General features: G+C 48.1%; 1 protein-coding gene across 2 annotated transcripts in view; it reads left to right on the forward strand.

Moving 5' to 3' along the window:
- Nucleotides 1-19,565, forward strand: part of Fbxw8 (F-box and WD repeat domain containing 8) — a 108,175-nt gene that overhangs the window by 12,670 nt on the left and 75,940 nt on the right. For both annotated transcript variants that reach the window (XR_007594767.1, XM_050158997.1), the window contains exons 3-4: nucleotides 12,244-12,408; nucleotides 14,785-14,873. Coding sequence is in view for 1 of the 2 variants with exons in the window: in XM_050158997.1 (XP_050014954.1) it covers nucleotides 12,244-12,408; nucleotides 14,785-14,873 (254 nt within the window). In the remaining variant the exon portion in view is untranslated. The remainder of the gene's footprint in view (nucleotides 1-12,243; nucleotides 12,409-14,784; nucleotides 14,874-19,565) is intronic.

A 19,565-nucleotide genomic window follows, 5' to 3' on the forward strand; every position in this document is an offset into this window, starting at 1 on the left:
ATGGCTGAAGTCCTGGGCTCTGCCTGCAGTGAGCTAGCCTGTGTTAATGTATCACATGTGTTAGTAGAAAGACGTAGCCCTTAAATCAGACTAGTCATTAGGGTGGCAGCTAAGGGTCAGCCCAGGGACAGATTGGTGAAGTCATGTTTTAGACAAATAGTCTAAATTACCCTTTAAATAGCAGAGCCACGCTCCTGAGGCGAGTGAGAGGGGAGACACTGGGGGATTACACAGGAGCATTGCCCGTGTCTTGCCGACTCTGGAGCAGAACGGTGGCCAGGCCTTGGTTGCATGCAGGGATGTTGTGAGATCTCTTTCCCTGGGGAGACATAAACAAATATCTCCCCGCTTATATGATGACAAACAGTTCCATCACAGTGTTACCCAGGGAACTGCTTCCCTAAAGAGCATAGGTGGAGGGAAACCTATCGAAGCGTAATGACCCCAAAGCAGCCACACCCAGAAAGCCTTACCCCAACATGGATGTTGCATCCCATCTGCATAGATGAAGTCACCTCTTCAGTTAACCTCCTACAGTTAATATTCCAGCTCCCTGGAGACTCCCAGTTAAGGCAGAATTGCATATGCATGGCCGGGAGGTGCAGGGGGAGCAGGTGTCTCCAGTGAGCGTCCAGTAACCATCCCCACCTCACTGTCTCTGAAGGACGTCAGCGGGCTGAGGCTTCTGCACGTGGTCACAGCTGTCCTGATGATGGTGATGGCTGTCAGCTCAGCAAATAGCGCTCTGCAACAAGACACTGGAGGTCTGAGGTTGGCCATGGTCTATATTCCTGACCACGTATGCTCTTGGGAGGCCAAGGCTTATGCCCTTAACATTCTTTTCATGTTTTTGGCCCAAAGCATGTGATTAAATTACCTTTTTTCCTTTTAGGTTTTTTCCCAGTTGTCAAAATTTGTATGTCTAATAAAATTGAATGAGTGTTCATAGCCGTGAATTTGACCTCTAGCGCCACTGCCAGAGAAAAAGAAACAAGCAAACAAACTTGAGTTTCGCTAATGATGTAACTTAGCGGTAGAGTGCTTGATTAGTACATAAGGTCCTGGGTTTAAACCCATCACTGCAAACATAACCACTTCAATGGAAATATGTAAATGTGGCAGCATGACCACTGTCAAAGTCAGAAGTCACAGTAATTGCACAGATCAGCTGGGACAGTCCCTGGTATTGGGCCTTTTTATGAAGTATGTGCTTCGTCAGTTCCTTGGAGATGCTGAGCGCCTTTGGTATGTGATCGCAGCAGTGTTCCTTAGGTAGAGACACCAGCACATGTTCTTGATGCAGTGTGTCTGCAGGAAATGATGAGATCAGTGGAACATTGACACGCACTCTGAAACACATGCCAAAGTGTAAACAGTACTCAGTGCTGTCAGTTGCATGAAGAGTACCTACGTTGTCATCCCTACCCCTACTCCAGGAAATTTGGTTTATTGTTTTCTAGTTCATGTCTTGGCTCTGCTCCCAGGAATGGAGGCTGAGGGCATAGTTATCAGCCTGATGCCAGGGTGTGGAGTCCTGGACCTCCTCAGCCAGCTCTGCCCTGCACAGCCAACACTACGCGCTCACCGGCATTCTGCGAGTGGGCTGCTGTTGCGGGAACACTGCCTTCACATGGATTTCTGCTCTCACGTTTTGTGGAGAGCTCTCAAGTGACTACCTTCTGTCTAAAGAGTTAAAGAGTTAATCAGGGCATGATAGGGTTAGGTGGGAGCAGTCCCCTTTGGTACAGTGGGGTTGCATTCAGGAGAGATTGACAGTTGACCTGCTGGACAATTATCCTGCAGGTGTGAACCATTTCATTTGCAGCACACCAGCTAGTTCTCACTAGAACTCTAGAACTCTTCCCTTTCTGTCCAGTTGGCGTGTGTGTGTGTGTGTGTGTGTGTGTGTGTGTGTATGTGTGAGAGAGAGAGAGAGAGAGAGAGAGAGAGAGAGAGAGAGAGAGANGTGTGTGAGAGAGAGAGAGAGAGAGAGAGAGAGAGAGAGAGAGAGAGAGAGACAGAGAGACAGAGAGACGGAGAGACAGAGAGAAACAGAGAGGGACCTATTTTGAGAACATGCGGAAGTATGGAAACTGTTTCCAATCAGGCCCCTTCAGTGCTTGGTGATGGAGTTGGTTGTGATGGAGAAGCTGAGCTTTCAGAATCTTACGTGAAGCCAACAGTGGATGGCCAGCAGTCAGGAGGATTGGCTTGGTTTCTGTCCTCGTTATCATAAACTACAAAATGATAAATATAAAGAGTGTTTTCATTTGCTCCTGTGGTGGTTGTTTTTGCAGTAGGGAGAAAGTCCTGTTGAATGGGGTCCTGCTGCTGTATGGGCTCCCTCTGCTCTCTCTCTCTCCTGTTCTCTTTCTCTCTTATAATCTAGGTATGTCGGGACTTTAGTGAAGTGGGGCCATTTGTGTGGAATTGGCATCCTGAGCTAGTTTTGTGCTCTTGGAGAAACCTGTTGCTTAGGTCTTTATGCCAAGCTGCTCTCTGACTGGCAGCAAGTAGGCCTGACTGGAGATACTTCAGAGATGTCATTTGCCACTGCCCCAAAGTGCTTCCCTTCAGCTGGTACCCTCTGTACTGATGTGCACTTCACTCTTGCCAGCAGCCAATCTGTGGCACTGTGTGTGGATTGAGTGTCTCTGCTGGGAGGTCTTCCTTCAGAGTGTCATGAATACGGCAGGGCTCTTAGGACGCACGTTATCAATCTGACAGCACTAACATTTTGTGAGCATCCTTTCCATGTCCACAGGTCCTCTGCAAGAGCCACAAGTGCTCCCAACTGCTGAGCCACCTTTCCAGCCCCTTCCAACATTCTTTTTAAACATTTGAAGGTAACTATGAATCCGCAGGAAGCTGCAGACATGCACGCAGGCAGGTGCTGTGTGTCTGTCTGCCTGTTTCTTCCTGCGATGGTCCCTCCTGTGCTCAGTGGGAACAGCATCAGGCACATTGATGTCGGTCCACTCCATGATGCCTGCTTGGGTTTCACTGCTTTTCCATGCTCCCATCTGTATTTTTAATTTTGTTCTGTCTCACTGTAGGTATACATCTGTGTGTTCTTTGCTACTGTCAGCACACAGAATGCTCACCACAGGGATCTCTTGTACCCTTGACAGCCACACCTATTTTACCCATGCCTCCTCTCCACCCCTAGCCCCAGCAGCCTCTGGCAGTCAAAGAAATACATGTTATAGTGTGGGTACTTCTTTTTCCAAAAATAAAATGAAATAATTTATTTTTATTTTATGTACATTGGTTTTTTGCCTGCAGATATGTCTGTATGAGTTTGTTTGATCTCCTGGAACAGGAGTTACAGACAGTTGTAAGGTGTCATATGGGTGATGGGAATCAAACCCAGGTCCTCTGGAAGAGCAGCAATGCTCTTAACCACTACGCCATCTCTCCAGCACCCTTGTGACTATTTATTTCTTAATGTCTAGTTTTAGTAGTTGAGATGCATAGATAGTAATGTCAGAATTTTCAGGTAAAGGGCAGGAAGTTGCACATAGAGGTCCAAGGCATAGTGGGGCATATCTGTAATCCCAGCACTTGGGAGACTGAGGCAGGAAGACTGTGTAGACTCAAGACCAGCCTGGGCTACATAGTAAGACTCAGTCTTAAAGCCAATAAAGAAAAGGAAGAGGCAGAGATGAGCCACTGAAGGTTGTGGTACAGTGAGCAGAAAGCAGGCAGGACCAAAACAAGCTAGTGATTTTGGGTCAGAGTCCCAGTGTGCCAGAGTCAGGCTGTCAGCTTTCAAGGGAGGGGTAATGCTATGAGCTGATCACGTGTTCACCTTGGGACTCTAACATTTGCATTTTACTTTACAGCTCTGATCCTGAAGTCTCTGTAAGTCATGGATCTGTCACCAAATAGGTGTGAGCAGACCCTCATGCCATGACTCTACAGATTTTAGTTCCCAGCAGCTCTTCAGTTTGACCATCCTGGTGGCTGTCAGAGTCATGTCGGAGGGTCTTTGTACACAAGCACAAAGCAAAAGCACCCTCAAGAGCCACTTAAGTGGCTGTCTACTTCACATGGGTTTAGAGAAAGGCAGAGCCACTAGGAAGGATGGGATGCAGGAAACAGTGGACTGAGTGATGGGTACCGGAAGGATTCTGTTGGTCTACTATCATGTAGGACATCTTCCACGACTGAAAAAATACAAAGAGAACATAGAAGGTGCGAGAATAAGAGAGTTAGAGCCTTCGGGACCCAGTGCATGTAAGGGGGTTGCAGAGTTCATAAAAACCAAAAATACTCTTTTCTTTTGAGTTTTTAAGACATTGGATTTACCCATTCCTCACTTCCAAGGATTTGCTGAGGGCCAGGTGCCGTTCCTGACAGCAGGTGCTGCAGTGAGCAACGCTAGTGAGAACCCTTTATAGAGGGAGCGGGTCCTGTGCAGTGAAGACGGGAGGGAGGGAGGGAGGGAGGGAGGGAGGGAGGGAGGGAGGGATGCAGGAGTTCTGAGGTAGGCCGAGCTGAGGCTGTCCTGTGGAGCATCTCGTGTGGATGAGGACTGGCAAGGTCAAAATGACTGGACTGTGGTATACAAAGTGATCAACCTAATGTGTTCCTCCCCCAGATGTATCACTGGGCCCCTGTCCCTGTGTTCATGGTCTTAAGAGACATTTGCAGATGTGGCTCAACTAGAGTCCTGGTGAGAGAAAGTGGCTGTGGGGTAACTGGACAGGCTAATGCAGGTAAAGGACCAGAGCTCAGATGGAGACTGATACTGTTGACATTCTGGCTTTGAGAGCGGAGGAAGGGACCACATGCCAAGGATGACTTCCGGAAGCTGGGACTGTTACTAAAACCTCCTAATAGGATGCTGTCTTGACAAGCACTGGCTCCCACACTTACCTGCAGGGTCTGTGAAGGAGAGTTTGTGTGGAGCCCTGCATCCTTGGTCGTCAGAACACGTGGAAACTGGTGCAGGACATTGAGCAGGAGTGAGCACAGGAGAGACAGAAACTGAAGGGCATTCTGGTGAGGTAGGAAGGTCTTACAGTGTTGCCAGCAGCGATCAAGATTGTCTCTATGTGTTGAACGCATCGCTTTGCCTGCTCTAGGGAGACCAGCTAAGGCTGTGAAGTCATCTAGCGGAGAGGACATGGTGACTATTGAGGGTTATACAGTACAGATGGCTGGAGTCACGATTGCCTGTGGGCTGGATGAGGGGGAGAAGGCTAGTGCAGGGAGTGAGGCTGGGGTTGAGTCCCCAGCTGAGCCTGGGGTGCTGCCGGCACATCAGTGGTAGTTAAGCCAGGACACCAAAAGAGAAGGGACACATGGAAGTGAGTGTCCTGAGAGTGCTCGGGATGGGGTGTGAGGTCAGGCAGGGAGGAGACAATGCTCTCCTTGTCACTATCACCTGAGAGAGACAGGTGAGAGAGCTGACTTTGACTCAGAGCACAAGGTAGCCCCATGGCAGCAGGAGCAGAGAGGGCAGGAAGAGGGCTGGGCTGTAACCCCAAGACCCCTTCCCATCTGCTAAGGTTCTTCCCCAGCAGCTGCTGCCGGCCAGCTGGGACTGCACACCCTAACACGTAAGCCTGGCACCAAAACATGAAAGCTTTCAGGACAGCAGGAGAGACTGAAGACATAAGTGCTGCTGTTTGTCATGGGGACAGGACTCAAAATGACCACAGGTGTTGGTCTCCTTGCAGGGTGACTTGGTGTGTGTGGGAAGCTCCTGGGCTCAGGAGCACACAGGAAGAAGACAGCTGAAGTAAGGAGCACATATATGCTGTCCTGCTCTGTGGAGTGCTTTCCTCAGGCCAACCTGGGGTTTGGACCTGTGGAGAGAGCCTAGTCCAGGCAGACCTAATAAAGCCAGGTGTTTTTTTTTTTTTTTTTTTTGCCAAGGGCTTTTTTTTCCCCTCAATGTGGCAATTCACAGTGGAGCCATAAAGCAGAATGCTGCAGCTACTTTTATTAGCAAAAGTTCTTGCAGCTGAGGCTCACTCAGTGGGGTTCTGAGCTGGGCCATTCCAGTTCTGGGTTGTTAAAGACAATTAGACCTTTGGAAATGTAAGGCTTGTAAACTTGCTGGATTACAATATAAGTTAAGAAAGCAAAACTGTTAGAAAGGCTTTCCTTGAGTGGGACCCTTTCAGATTCGCTTGTGAAAGGTTAGCTGTCTGTCTTTTTCTCCTTTGAAAGGAAGCAGCCCTTTGTGTAGTTTGCTGATGACTCTGTTGGCGCATCACTGTGTAATACCTGGTTGTAGGTGTGATTGGGACAGTGGAAATCATTCTTGGCATACAGATCCTCCAAAGATGTGCTCCGTGTGCCCTGCTGATTCTCAAAGGCCCTTCTTCCCAGGCAGGCAGAAGCAGCCAGCACATACCTGCCCAAGGCCCAGTTTGGGCAGCTGGAGGTGGGAGGTGGGGACGATTGTTGCCTCAGGTTGACCTGCAGAGCTGGAACTGAACTGTGCCTGCCATGAAGACGTAGAAGCAGATGGGTGTGGGAAACAGAGCCTCGGATGCCCTTCCTCTTAGAGATGAACAGTGCCAGACGAGAGGCTCCGAGGAGTCCCAGCAAAGGATTCTGTTGCTCAACCTGAGTTCTCTTAACTCATTTCACTTTGGGATCCCTCTTCAGAAACCTGCCAGCACTGCAAGAAGCCAGCGTCCATTAGATATGCTTCTCACTGCCGCCTGTGTCTGTAGGGTCTGCAGCCATCCTAAGTCTTGTTCAGTAGTTGCAGCTCAGGAATTTTATAAAAGTTTGTCTAATTATAAATTCTAAGGATCAAAGTTCATACCCTATGTCAAGCTAACACTGTATCCTTGGAGAGCCCAAGTGTTTGTCACTCCTTGTAACCACATTAGGTCCAAGTTGTAGTGGTCTAGAAGAAAAACACCTTCCCCTCTGGAGTTGAGTTTGGCTGCCCTGCCATGGCTGACTCTGCTTCCCTCTCCCTTGTGCTTTGTGCTCAGCTCCGTCCTGGCATAGACAGATCAACAGACACTACTGGGTGTCATGGGTAGGCTCAGCTGTGGGCCAAACTAGCCAAAAACAAACTGTCTAGTAAAAACTGGGGCCTCCACTTGACTGAGTCGTTTCCTGGTTTTTACGGCCTGACCACATGTGCTCGACAGCCCGTGGTTGAGGTAGATGTGTGGCCTGACAGTGTGGTTAAGTGGATCTGTGACTGATGGTGTGGCCGTGCCAGTGTGGGCTAGCTTCCGTGGTTTGTCTTCAGCCTGGCCTGCAGGTGTGGAGGCTGAACACTGTGTACATAATAAATAAATAAATCTTTAAAAAAAATTGAACTCTAGTTCACGTTTTTGAAAGACCTGAAAGAATATACAACTTGAAGTCTCTGATGGGAAAAAGAGAAAGCACAGTGAGAGATTCGTAGTCATTGGAAACTTCATTTTTTTTTCCTTCGAGACAGGGTTTCTCGGTGTAGCCATGACTGTCCTGGAATTCACTCTTAGACCAGGCTGTCCTTGAACTCAGATATCTGCCTGCCTCTGTCTCCCAAGTGCTGGGATTAAAGGCTGCACCATTACCACTTGGCAGGAAGCATCTTACAATATTCTAAGTAGGTGGCATAAGTATGAGACTGCCCATAACAACGAATTTGATGTGCCTTTAACGTCTAGTAAGCTGAGCCACTCCGGAGGCTTAAAAGCACACCATCCCTGGAAGCCATGATGACCTGTCTGTAAGTGAATGAACAAAGTGATGCGTAAGGGCTGGGGTGGGGACTAGCCTGTTGCACACGTGCCTTCTGCCAGTTACCAGTCCTGTGAACAAAAGCAGAGCCCCATCTCAAATGGTCCTGGTCATGGCACCCGATAGCCCATGGTTGGGGGACTGTTCCACTTTGAGTACCTCAGTCAAATGGGGGAGTTTACATTCGCAGATATTGGGTAGCATTCTGAAAGGTGGCTATGGAAACCAGTCATGTGCCTGTGGCCGAATGAGGAGGAAGAGAAAGGACAGTGCTTAGTCCAGTGAGAGAATGACAAGGGCACTGTTGGGTACACAGTGGAAGCTGCTGTCCTCGAAAGGGACAGCCAAGGTGGTTTAGCAGGGTGGAAGGAAGCACACTGTAGCAGGCCACCTTGTGGCAGCCTATACATTGGGAAAGGTAGCTCACTATGGAAGAGGATGCTCCAGATTGCCTGAACCCCAGCAGCGAAGGATGCTAGGGTGCCTTCTTGTAGTAGCATGTGTCCAGTTGATCTGCACACCCCCTCTTAGTTCTCAGCTTGAGCTGTGTGGTGATGGCTGTTCTGGGGCTGAGAGGCAGAGCTCATGGAGTCCAGCCACCTTTGACTTTATGAAGTTTCTTCTATTTCCGAGTCTTCTGTCCTTTTTTTTTTTTTTTTAGATTTTGAGACAGGGTTTGTCTGTGTAGCCCTGGCTGTTCTGGAACTCACAGAGTTCTGCCTCTGCCATCTGAGTGTGGGGATTAAAGGCCTGGGGCATTATATCTGGCTGGATTCTTTTTTAGATTTTATTTTATGTATGAGTTTTGCCTGCATGTATGTGTGTGCCACTTGTGTGCCTGGTGCCCATGGAGGTCAGGAGACAGCACCAGATCTCTCAGAGCTAGAGTTAGAGGTGGCTGTGAGCCGCCTGTGGGTACTGGAAATTGAACCCAGGTTCTCTGCAAGAGCAGCTGAGTGCCGTTATTTGGCTGAGTCATCTCTCCAGCCCTCTTAACTTTTGTTCATCTATTCCTTTAGTGATGCCTTGGGTTAAAAAACATTCTCTAATATGCCATTTTTACTAATGGTTTGAGTCATTTTCTTTGTTATTATTATAATCACTATCACTGTTTTTGGTGGTTTGAAGCAGGGTCTCACTGTAGACCGGGCTGTCTGGAACTCACAGAGATCCACGCCTCTGCCCCCAGTGCTGGGATTACGGAGGTGCTCCCCCAGATCTGGCTTTGGTTATTCTCTCAACAGTTGCCCAGGTAACAGGGAATTGAAATTCAGCCCCTTCATCTCACAGCTCCTCAGATCTCTTCCAGCCTCTGCACTTTGTGCACTTGGTTGTTGGCACACACAGGTTTCAGAGGCTTTGTTTTGTAGAGTGGATGATCTCACCTGAGGGACTGATTTTCTGCCGGCTCAGATTGGCCAGTGAGCCCTCTAGTGAATGCTTGCTGCAGTTAGCTCCCCTCACAGCTCCTCTTCAGTTGCTTTGTGTCGAGGATCCTGTGCATCCTGACTAGGAATCTTCTTCCTGAGCCTGGCCCTCATCGAGTCTTACAGCTGCTGTTTTGCCCTGTGCTAGGGTCTCCTTTCATATTTGCTTATATGTGTCTTACTTGATTCTGTTTTGTTTACAATGGTTATTTCGGGTGACTGCTGTGGCTCTGTGGCTGAGCTTCTGCCTAAACGCCCACATTTGAACTAGCCACTCCTGCCTCTGGAAGGGGTGAGCTAACTATAGTTTAGGTGTCATTGTGGCCCCTGAAATCTCCTTAGCTAGTGACTGAATAGCGGCAGTGGCCCTCCAGCCTCTGCTGAGGGCCCATTGTATGTTGGTTACAGCTCTGCCTTAGCCTTGGTAGCTTCATGCTTGTGCAGAGGTTCACAGCCAGCTGGAATCTAGAAGTCAGGGCTTTCTTATTGCCCCTGCCTCAAGTGCCCAGCGCGGCATGCTAGACTCCCAGAAATGCCGGGGTTTTCGAAGATCTTAGGGGCACTCATTCCTATTTATCCTCTTGAACTGTTTGATCAGCATCTTGTCAGTCCCACTCTCAGAGCCTTCTCCAGTACTGCAGTGTTAAAACAACTGCTCTTCCCTCAAGATAGTGGCTTGTGATGTACTTCTGGCTGGACAACAACTCACTGTAGCCCAGGCTAGCCTTGATCTCACCAGCCCCCTCTGCCTTACTCTGCCTTAGCTTCCTGAGTGCTGGGAGTACAGATATGAGCCACCATGCTGGGCCAGCAGTGTTAGGCTCATTTAACCCTCACTGCTTGGAATAGCTGCCCTGCAGGTAAAACAGATCAGGTAAATCATCCAGAGTGCTTTCCAGCAATCCACCAGGCAGGTCAGCGCTGCCAGCTCTTTAGGAATTAGGTTTGGTAAGCTCAAAGCCTGCCTGTTCCATCCTGTGCCTCCACCCCCACTACTGTTGGCTGTGTAGTTGTTATAAATATGAGGCCGGTGGTTTTCAAGGAGATGAAGGAAGAAGAGGTAACACAAGTCTTTACCGAGTCCAACCTTTCTTTTTTTCCTTGTTTGTTTTTAAAGGTAGAGTCTCACTATGTACTTCTGGCTGGCCTGGAACTCACTTTGTAGACCAAGCTGACTTTGAACTCACGTATAATTGCCTACCTTTCCTAAGTGCTAGAATTAAAGGCATGTACCACCATACCCTGCTGTTATTCTTTTTAATATTTATTTACTTGTTTGTTTGTTTATTGAGTACTGGTCCTTAGAAGGTTCAAGCTTTTCATCACTTTCTGAAACAGTCAATAAAATAAAAACTCTGCTGACACATGCTTAAGTATGGGTACATGTAAACCACAGTTTACACATGGAGGTGTCGGTCCTCAACTTCCACCTTGAGATAGAGTTGTTCTTTTTTTATTAAACTTAATTATTGTGTATATGATGTATTTGTATGGTGTGTGTGGTGCACATGTTTTTATGGTGCGCATGTTTGTATGGTGCTTGTGTTTGTATAGTGCTTGTTTGTATGGTGCACACGTGTGTATGATGCATGAGTATATGGTACGTTTGTATGGTGCACGTGTGTATATGATGCATGTGTGTATGGTGTGGTGCTCTTGTGTGTATGGCATGGTGCACTCATGTATATAAGGCATGCATTTTTGGCGTGCATGTATGTATGGTATGTTCATTTCTCAGCCTGTGCATATGGAGTTCAGAGCCAGTTCTCTCTCACCTTTATGTGGGTTCTAGGGAATCGAACTCAAGTTGTCAGGCTTGTACAGCAAGCACTGTGACTACTGAGCCATCTCCTGGGTTTCTTATTCACCACTGTGTGTGTGTACGTGCTGGCACTTGGAATCCAGGCGTCCTCCCACCTTCCCACAGGAGACGGGCACTGCCTCCAGCTTTACCTGGCCCTGAAGATCCAAACTCAGGTCCTTACACTGCAGCAAATACCAGACCCACCAATCCGTCTCCTCAGCTCCTTTCCCTTTCCTGCTTACAGTACTAGCCAGACCTAGAGCCTCCATGTGCTAGGTAAGCACTCGACCACTGAGCGATGGCCCAGCCCGGCCTTCATTTTTGGTAGTGCTCTAATTGCCACCACGGAGGGGCAATTAGACTTTAAGACATCTTCACACCCCCATCCCAGCTGGTCCCCTCGGTCATGTTCTCTTCCCTCATCCTCCAAGGTCTGGTAGTCCCAAGGAGTAGTAGCAAGTGTAGGTTCTTGTAAGCTGCTGGCCTTCTCTACCAGGAGTGAACTTCAGTCGCAGGGTGATGGCAAACATGGCCTCCATCCTCCATTTCCAGTGCATGCTGTTGACGAATGATGTTGCTCTGTGGGGTCAGTTTCTCATTTGCCCACGAGAGTTCATGCTTGGTGCATGGTCCTGTGATGGGGTAAGCCTGGCGCACCCCTACTGAGGGCTGGAAAAGAACAAACATCTGAGAGTTAAAGCGGTCGGTTCCTCCTGGTACTGTGGGGATTGGAGATTTGTGCCAGAAGTAAGTCATTTCTCCACCATATATTGTGGGTCCTGCCCAACAGCGTGAGGGCTGTATTAATGCTAACGCTGTGTTTTAATCTGTATGTATAAGAATTCTCCATGCAGCATAAATTTGAATTTTATACCTCAGAAATTTAGTTAGATTAAAACCTTCCACATCACAGGCCACCAGACTCCGCTTTGTAAGATGGTCATGCAGATCTGTCCACAAAGTCACCTGAGAAGCTCCATGTGCTTGTATGGTCCTTACCGTGTTCAGTTTGTTCTTTTAGCATTTTTTGTATTGGTGCATTGTTTGTCTCTTTCATTTGTTAGATGATAATTTATCACACCATTTAAAATGTGACGTTACATGGTGGTATAACAGTTTTGAAATCTTGAAAGATATAACTGGAAACATTTGCTTGTATTTTTTCCACCTCAGTGTGTTTTGTTAATGAGACGTTCTATGCTGCCATAAGCCCGGAGCTGTAATATAGGTGTTGATTGATTTTGGATGGCAAGGCCTCTCTAATTGCAGATCTTGACATTTGCGTCACTTGTGCTGTTCTAGGTGAGCAAGACATGGAAGGTGATTTCTGAAGACGAGGTGCTGTGGTACCGGCTGTGCCAGCAAGAGGGGCATCTTCCCCGGAGCAGCATCTCTGACTACTCCTGCTGGAAGCTCATCTTGCAAGAGTGCCTTGCCAAGGAGCATATGTTAAGAACCAACTGGAAGGTAGGCAGTGGCCAGCGGCATCCCCTGAGGCAGGGACAGTGGACAGCAGTCCTGCAGTTGCTGCCTGAGACTCATTCCCAGAGTGGAGGGAGCAGGGTGTGCTGAGCAGTCCCAAGCCCCTCCAATCATTGATTTCAGCATCTTCCTTACAGTCTAGAGCTTCTTCCTGCTGTGCAGGAAGGGGGCTGAAGTGGACTGTCTGACACCGCCTTTCCTGGCTGGTTAGGGTCACTGAAGTCTTCTTCTGTCAACCCCCTGCTCCTTTCTCTTTCCTTGCCTCCCAGAGGGCTGACAAAGCAGCAGCACCATGCACAGGCAAGAGGCCCTTGGAGGCCCCTGTGGAGCTGCTGCTGGAGAGGTGGTGTGGTGCTGAGTGCTGTCTGCTCTTGCCTCACGTAACCCTTGGCTTGCTGCCCTGACATTTATCACTTCAAGGCTCTACAGAAATACTAGATCAAGCTAAGCATTTGCAGAGAAGCATTTCTGGGAGAGCAAGCTGTCAGGAAGCATGTTCCAGGGTTTGGTGAAGCACAGCGAGGTGGTGCATGGCCAAGCTGCTTCCCACCTAGGCAGCTGGGAAGTCACCCATTGGAGATGGGGTAGAACTGGGCCCTTCTCTCACTTAAACGTTAATCCAGATAGACTTTGAGGCAAGAAAGCCTTGTCATAACTGGCGATGATATGTTGCCTATATGATGTCTGGTCTGTCTGTAGTCACCTTGTAACCAGATTAATTGGTTCCATGACATCAGTGAGCAGTGCTTACCCCTCTGAGATGGCCAGCTTCAGCACTGGTGATGTTGGGCCAGCTCTTTTCAGGATGCCAAGCGATACACCAGGGTCCCCACTAGATGCCAATAGCACTCTGCCCTTATTGTGGCACACAAGATGTCTCCTCTCCAGGTGTTACCAGGTATTCCCTGGGTGGCCAGTTGCTCCTAGTTAAGAACTAGTCATCACTGGAGAGTTGGCCAGGCCAGTCTTCTTAGCACATGAAGACACTGGCCCCATGGCACCTGTATCCACAGAAGGTAGCAGGAAGTAGGCTCCTAATTAGGTCTTCTGATGGATGGGCAGAATGATCTGTGTAAGAAAGCTGCTCAGATGAAGCAAGGCCTGGACACAGAGGCCGCAGTTCACCTGACGGCAGAGGAAGGAAGGCTTGGAGCTGGGCTTTCCTACCTTTCTGTCCAGAGAGGCAGGAACCAGGAGAGTGAGCTTGTCCCTGGCATTGAATTCAGAGATTTCAGAGCCAAGGGAAGACAACAGCTCTGCTTATGCTGCTGCTTTGGGGTTGGGGAAAGGGGAGGAGGGCAGGGTGTCCTCATTTGGGCTAGAGGTGGTAGAAGTAAGGAGCCTTTGGCATTGGTCACAGTTCACAAGGAAGATGTGATGCTACTCAATGTCTGTTCCCTGTTTTTCCCAAGCAAGTGTAAAACCATCAGGTGTGCTTTGTATGTAGTTGTTTATCAAGTGATCTGGTTAGATGGGCAGCAGCACGTGGGGGGCTCCTGGCATCCTAGGTTACCTCCCAGAACTCTGAGCAGTGAGGACCTCTTGGGTGAAATTTAAGTAATGGATCGTTGACTACATGCCAAGGTAGACATCTTAGTGCAGTTTTAGGAAGAACCTACACTGACACATGCAAAGGGCATTGTGCAGGTGTGCAACCTCTGCATGCCCCCATTCTCATCAGGGTGGCTCAGAGTAAACACTGCTCCCAGACCTGTGACCCTAGGGATGGTCTGACATGGCCCCCATGGAGCCTGCCTGTGTTCAGGGCTCTGGCCAAGTCACAGGTACAGTGATTCTGACCTAACTGAGATTTATTTCAGAGGGCAGGCAGTTGGCATGGTAACTCCTAAGTTAGTGTCTGAAAACCCCAGAAAGGACCCTAGAGTTTTGAGGATTTCCTCCTAAGGCATGAGCCGTGAATGCATGTCTCTGTGTCTCCTGTGAGCGTTTCATTTATTCTGAAGTTCTTTTACATGTCCACTAAATGCTTTCTCCTGCAAGCTGAACTGCTTAATGTACTTAATATACTGCTTCAGGCCCTGCCCTGTGCAGGGACACTTAGCTGTGTGCACATACTTCTTCCTACTGGTGACATTCTGGGGACAGGTCAGCACCTCATTCACTGCTCCACGCAGTGCCTCTGGTATAGGCTCACCGTGTTGCCATTTTATCCTCCTGAATGCCCAGTGTCGTGTGTGAGGTCAGTGCCACTGAAGACGGTTGTGACGTGTAAGTGAGACAGAGCACGTTTCCAAGGGGCCACCCCAAGACTAGTATAAACCACACCCCCTTTTCCTCACAGAATTGTTTACAAGGGGCTACCCCAAGACTGGTATAAACCACACCCCCTTTTCCTCACAGAATCGCAAAGGTGCCGTGAGTGAGCTGGAGCACGTTCCTGATGCCGTTTTGTGTGATGTGCGCTCTCATGATGGTGTCGTCATCGCAGGGTAAGCAAAGCCATGTTCCTTCGCATCAGCTCAGTCTGTGTCTTCACTTTGCACCCTCTGCCCAAGTACCCCACTTGGGTACTGTGGCCGCTGCTCCTCCTTCCCATCAGTGCAGCTTCTGCAGGCCTTGTTGTATCCTGGCTGGGACATTTAACATCAGCTTCTGTGAGTTTCTTTGGCTGCTGTCCCAGAACCCACTGTGAGGAGTTCTTCATGGCTGTTACCACAGAGATCTGGACATGCATTCTTTATTGTACAATCAGATCAACTGTATTGTAGGGTTACCATGTCTCTTGAGCTAGTGTCTCAAAATGTAAACTATATATACTTTTGCCATCTCAGCCTGTGTGCCAGAAAGCAGGAATGCAGCTCATTCTTCTGGGTCAGTTGGCTTTGTGGGAACTGCTGCAGGACTCCTGCCTAGAGGAAACCAGAACTAAGAGCCAGCCTTGGACTTCTACAGTCAACAGTCAGCTCTTCCTTCATCGTTTTCTCTCCTTAAGTAGCATTCCTCAGTGAGCACTGTGTGAAGGCCAGCAAATGGCTCAGGCGGTCAAAGTGCTGCCACCAAACCCGACGATACCCGAGTCTGACCCTGGAACCCACACCTCATTTATGGTGGTGGAAGGAGAGAACCAGTTTCTGCAAGAAGTTCTCTGACCTCTGTATGTGCCATGACACCCAAATAAATAAAATGTTTTAAAAAAAAAATTAAAGCACGGGCTGGAGAGATGGCTCAGAGGTTAAGAGCACTGGCTGCTCTTCCAGAGGTCCTGAGTTCAATTCCCAGCAACCACATGATGGCTGACAACCATCTGTAATGAGATCTGGTGCCCTCTTCTGGCACGGAGGTGTACATGCAGGAGGCACATTGTATACGTAATAAATAAAGGAAGAGACAGAAATCTTTAATAAATAAATTTAAAAAAATGAAAATAAAATTAACTTTAAAAAAAATTAAAGCACCATTTGAATTGAAATTCCAAATAGATTATTGAAATATTTTATGGCAGGCCCTGACATTAAAAATTGTTTCTCTTTCATTACACTTTATTCATTTACTTACTTGTGTTATATGTGTGTTGGGGAGTGCACACAGTACTTGTGTGCAGGTCAGAGGACAACTTACAGGACTGGTTTCTCCTGCTACTGTGTGGGTCCCAGGGGTCAGACTCAGTTTGTCAGGTTTGGTGGCAGACGCCCTTAACCACTGAGCCATCTCACTGGCCCTTCTGTTTTAAAGATGATCTGGCCAGGAAGGCCAACTCTCCTTAGCTTCTATTCACTGGCCTCACTTTCTTAAGAGACCCCTCAGCTCTTAAGTGGCTAACCTGCTTCCTGTCTGCCTGCCTGTCTGTCTGTCTGTCAGGAGCAGTCAGACCTATAGCTTCATTGTGAGGTGTGGTTCTCTGAGCTCCTGATACGAGAGAGCTTTGCTCCATGCCTGAGGACCAGTGGTAACCAGCCAGGGTTACATTGCTCTGGGTTCTGCCTAAACACATAAGGAGGTTGTGATGCTGCAGCTGGACTAAGAATCCTGGCAGACTGGAGATATAGGTGACTCTCCTTCCTCAAGGCCAGTTAAGAGCTTCTGAATGTATAGCCCCCAAAAAGACAGAGTCTCTGAAGGTAGCTGCTGCCCTCTCCCCCTCCTTCTTCTCCCTGGGGATCTGCTCAGCACTAGATAGGCCACCAAAGGCCCAGCCATACCAGTGTTCTGGGGATCGATTGTGTGAAACTTGAGCTGCGGGTCACAGAGCCTCCTCGGCTCCTCTCTGAGAGAAGCTGCAGTTGATGGCTCCGTCCGAGACCCTGCGATCTTACTGTGTGCAGAGCATCTTATGTTTATCATTAAAATTTTATCTGGCGGTTACGATGCTTGTTTTCTGGGTCAGCTCCTGAATCCTTTTCATTTGAGACAGTGGTGTTTGTGGTTACCTCATTCCCAATCAATGTTGTATTCTCTAGGCTTTCTGCAGTTCAGCATCTCCAAGGAGCCTCTTAAAGAGACAGCACCGCCTCTCCTGCTTTTGCTCATGCTGATTTCCATACTCTTCTTGTTTCTCTTTGTTTGGCAGAAGTAGAACCTGACCAAAGGTTGTGCTCCATGTTTTAGCCTCTGAGATCTACTCCTGCGGTTGAAATGCAAGCTTGCTCCTCCCCACCTTGGCATTCTCTGTCCACTGCCCTTCCCCTTTCCTGTCTTAGACGTTCTTGATCGTCCCTTCCTGACATTCAGACTCCTGTGTGGTCTGTGGTGATTCCTAACTCAAGTGCACTGTGTGTTTGCCACACTGTCTGTTGAGTCACCTGTCACATCTGTGTGAAAACTGAGCTATAGTGAATATACCATGGTGTTCACATTTTCACTCTCAAACAGTGAACCTCAGTCATTTCAAGATTCTACAACTGCTGCTGCTAATTCCAGAACATCCTGCAAAAAACCTATTTCCCATGCTTTGTTTTGTTTTGTTGTTGTTGTTTTGTTTTTGTTTTTTCGAGACAGAGTTTCTCTGTAGCTTTAGAGCCATGCTTTTGTTTTTCAAAAGAGGGTTTTTCTGTGTAGTCCTGGCTGTCCTGGAACTCTTTTGGTAGACCAAGCTGGCCTTGAACTCAGAGATCCACCAGCCTCTGCCTCCTGAGTGCTGGGACTAAAGGTCTGTGCTACCACACTCAAGAACCCCAGTCCCCATTTTTGTTGGGCCATTTGAGCCCTGCCTTCTTCCAGGAGTTCCAGGAGTTCCTGAATACTCTTAAGACTGTTACCCTGGGGTGCTGTGTGGTTCTGTTACCCTGAGGTGGTGTGTGGTGCTGTATATGATTTTGTATGGAATAAGCACCAACATTTCATACATAGCCTCTCTCCCCTCCCATTATACTCCATTTTCCCTGGGAAGGCCGAGAAATGTTTGGGATTTTTTGTTTGTTTGATTTTTAGTTGTCACAACTTAAAACCATGGAGTTTTAAGCTTGGAAGTGACTTCAGTGTTGATCTTGTTCCAGAACTCTCCGGTGTAAGTGGCAGAGACTCAGAACCTAGATGGACACTTGTCCTGTGCACACGCCACCTCCCATCTCCTCTGAAGCCTGTCACAGCATCATTTTGTTCTTTTAAGATGCTAACACAGTCACATTACTTTCATAGAAATGTTAGAGAGTGGCTGGAGTCTCCTGACCCCACAGTCTGCACCTGTAACTTGCTGGACCACATGTGTTGTTTTCCAGGCTGGTTTTCACTTATTTTCACATAATATCGTCAAAGCTTATATTGTATATTATTACTTTTTTCTTGCAGAGTTTTTCTATGTTACTTTTCATTACTTTCTTAGACTTAATGCAAAATTCCCCAGCTAGTTCCTAGTTTCCCCTTTCATTCACCCAATGGCAGACAGTAAATTAAGTCGCTTTCGGTTTCCTAATTGTTCTGAGAAGTGTGTTGGAGGATGACATAGGACATATAGACACAAATTAGAAGGTTGTGATATCACTAGGCTACATACTCTCTGAGGGATACAGTTGTGTGTGGCCTTCTGCTGAATGGGCCGTTGTGTGGCACACGATGTGGTAGCATTAAGAGCATTTCATGTGGATGGTCTGCAGATGGTTTTGTTTCTGTTTTGGTGCCGCAGATCGTCTTTAAGATTATAAAGCAGAGGCTGCTGCAGAAGCTTGTTGTCCTTTGTAAACACGTGTGTCCAGTTCAGGTTCTGTGCTATCGCTGTGTTGATAGTTTTCTAAGTAGAATCCCTTCTGTGAGTCTGTGGACTGAAAGGAATTTTCTATCTTCCAGATTCAGAGACTTTGAAAGCTCTTCCATACCCCTCAGTTTTCCCAGTGTGACTTTGTGATTTGAAGTTCGCAAACCACGCCTCATGCTTGCTCCTGTGCACATCTCCTTCCTTCTGGATGCTGCCAGAAATACCTCTGTCCTCAGGCCTCTGGTGGCTTTCTGACCCATAATCTACCAGCCGTTACCTCTTGAGCATCTTGCGGTTTGATCCTGTTGACTGCACCCTTCTTGAGAAGGCAGGGTCGTGTGGTAAACATCTTTGGCCCCATAGCACCACCCAGGTGACATGGAGAGCAAGTCCTGGAGTACCAAATGAAGTCTCCCTCGGGACTTTCCTCTTGTCTTACTGAGTCTCCATAGGTTACTCAGCCGGGAGACTAGCATCCCAGAGCATGTGAGGGCTAGCTGAGGCTGCTTCCGCTAGGACTAGTGCTTCAGACATCTCTGTTCCAGTTAAAATTTCCCACTTCTTAGGAAAAAAATCATGTTCAAGTTCACTCTAAGTATATCCCTTCCTGTCCTGCCAGACTCAGTGTCCACCTGTATGTCTGTGCCCTGGCCCTTGCTGTGCTGGCTGGGCGGCCCCAGCCTGCCTTCTGTGTTACATTTCATCTGCAGAGCTGGTTGGCAGTGCGTCAGGAGATGTCTGGGTGGCCTGTTTTTTACCTTTTAATTTTGTAGGTGACTACTTTTAAAATTTTAGGAGGTCTTTAAATTGTATGTTGGAATTGAACGTGTAGCTCAGGAGAAGTGTGTTTGTCTGGAAAACACGAGGTGTTTGGTTCAGTTCCCATCACAAAGAAAAGAGCATCAAGAATGCTGCATGGATTTGTGGAGGAGAGTTCATAGAGGCAGAGAGCTGCGATAGTCTCCCTGTTCTCTGGGGCTTGGCTACTCTTCTC

The sequence above is a fragment of the Alexandromys fortis genome, unplaced genomic scaffold (genome assembly GCF_014885135.2).
Source record: "Alexandromys fortis isolate MF-2015 unplaced genomic scaffold, M_Fortis_MF-2015_v1.1 scaffold_90, whole genome shotgun sequence".
Lineage (NCBI taxonomy): Eukaryota > Metazoa > Chordata > Mammalia > Rodentia > Cricetidae > Alexandromys > Alexandromys fortis.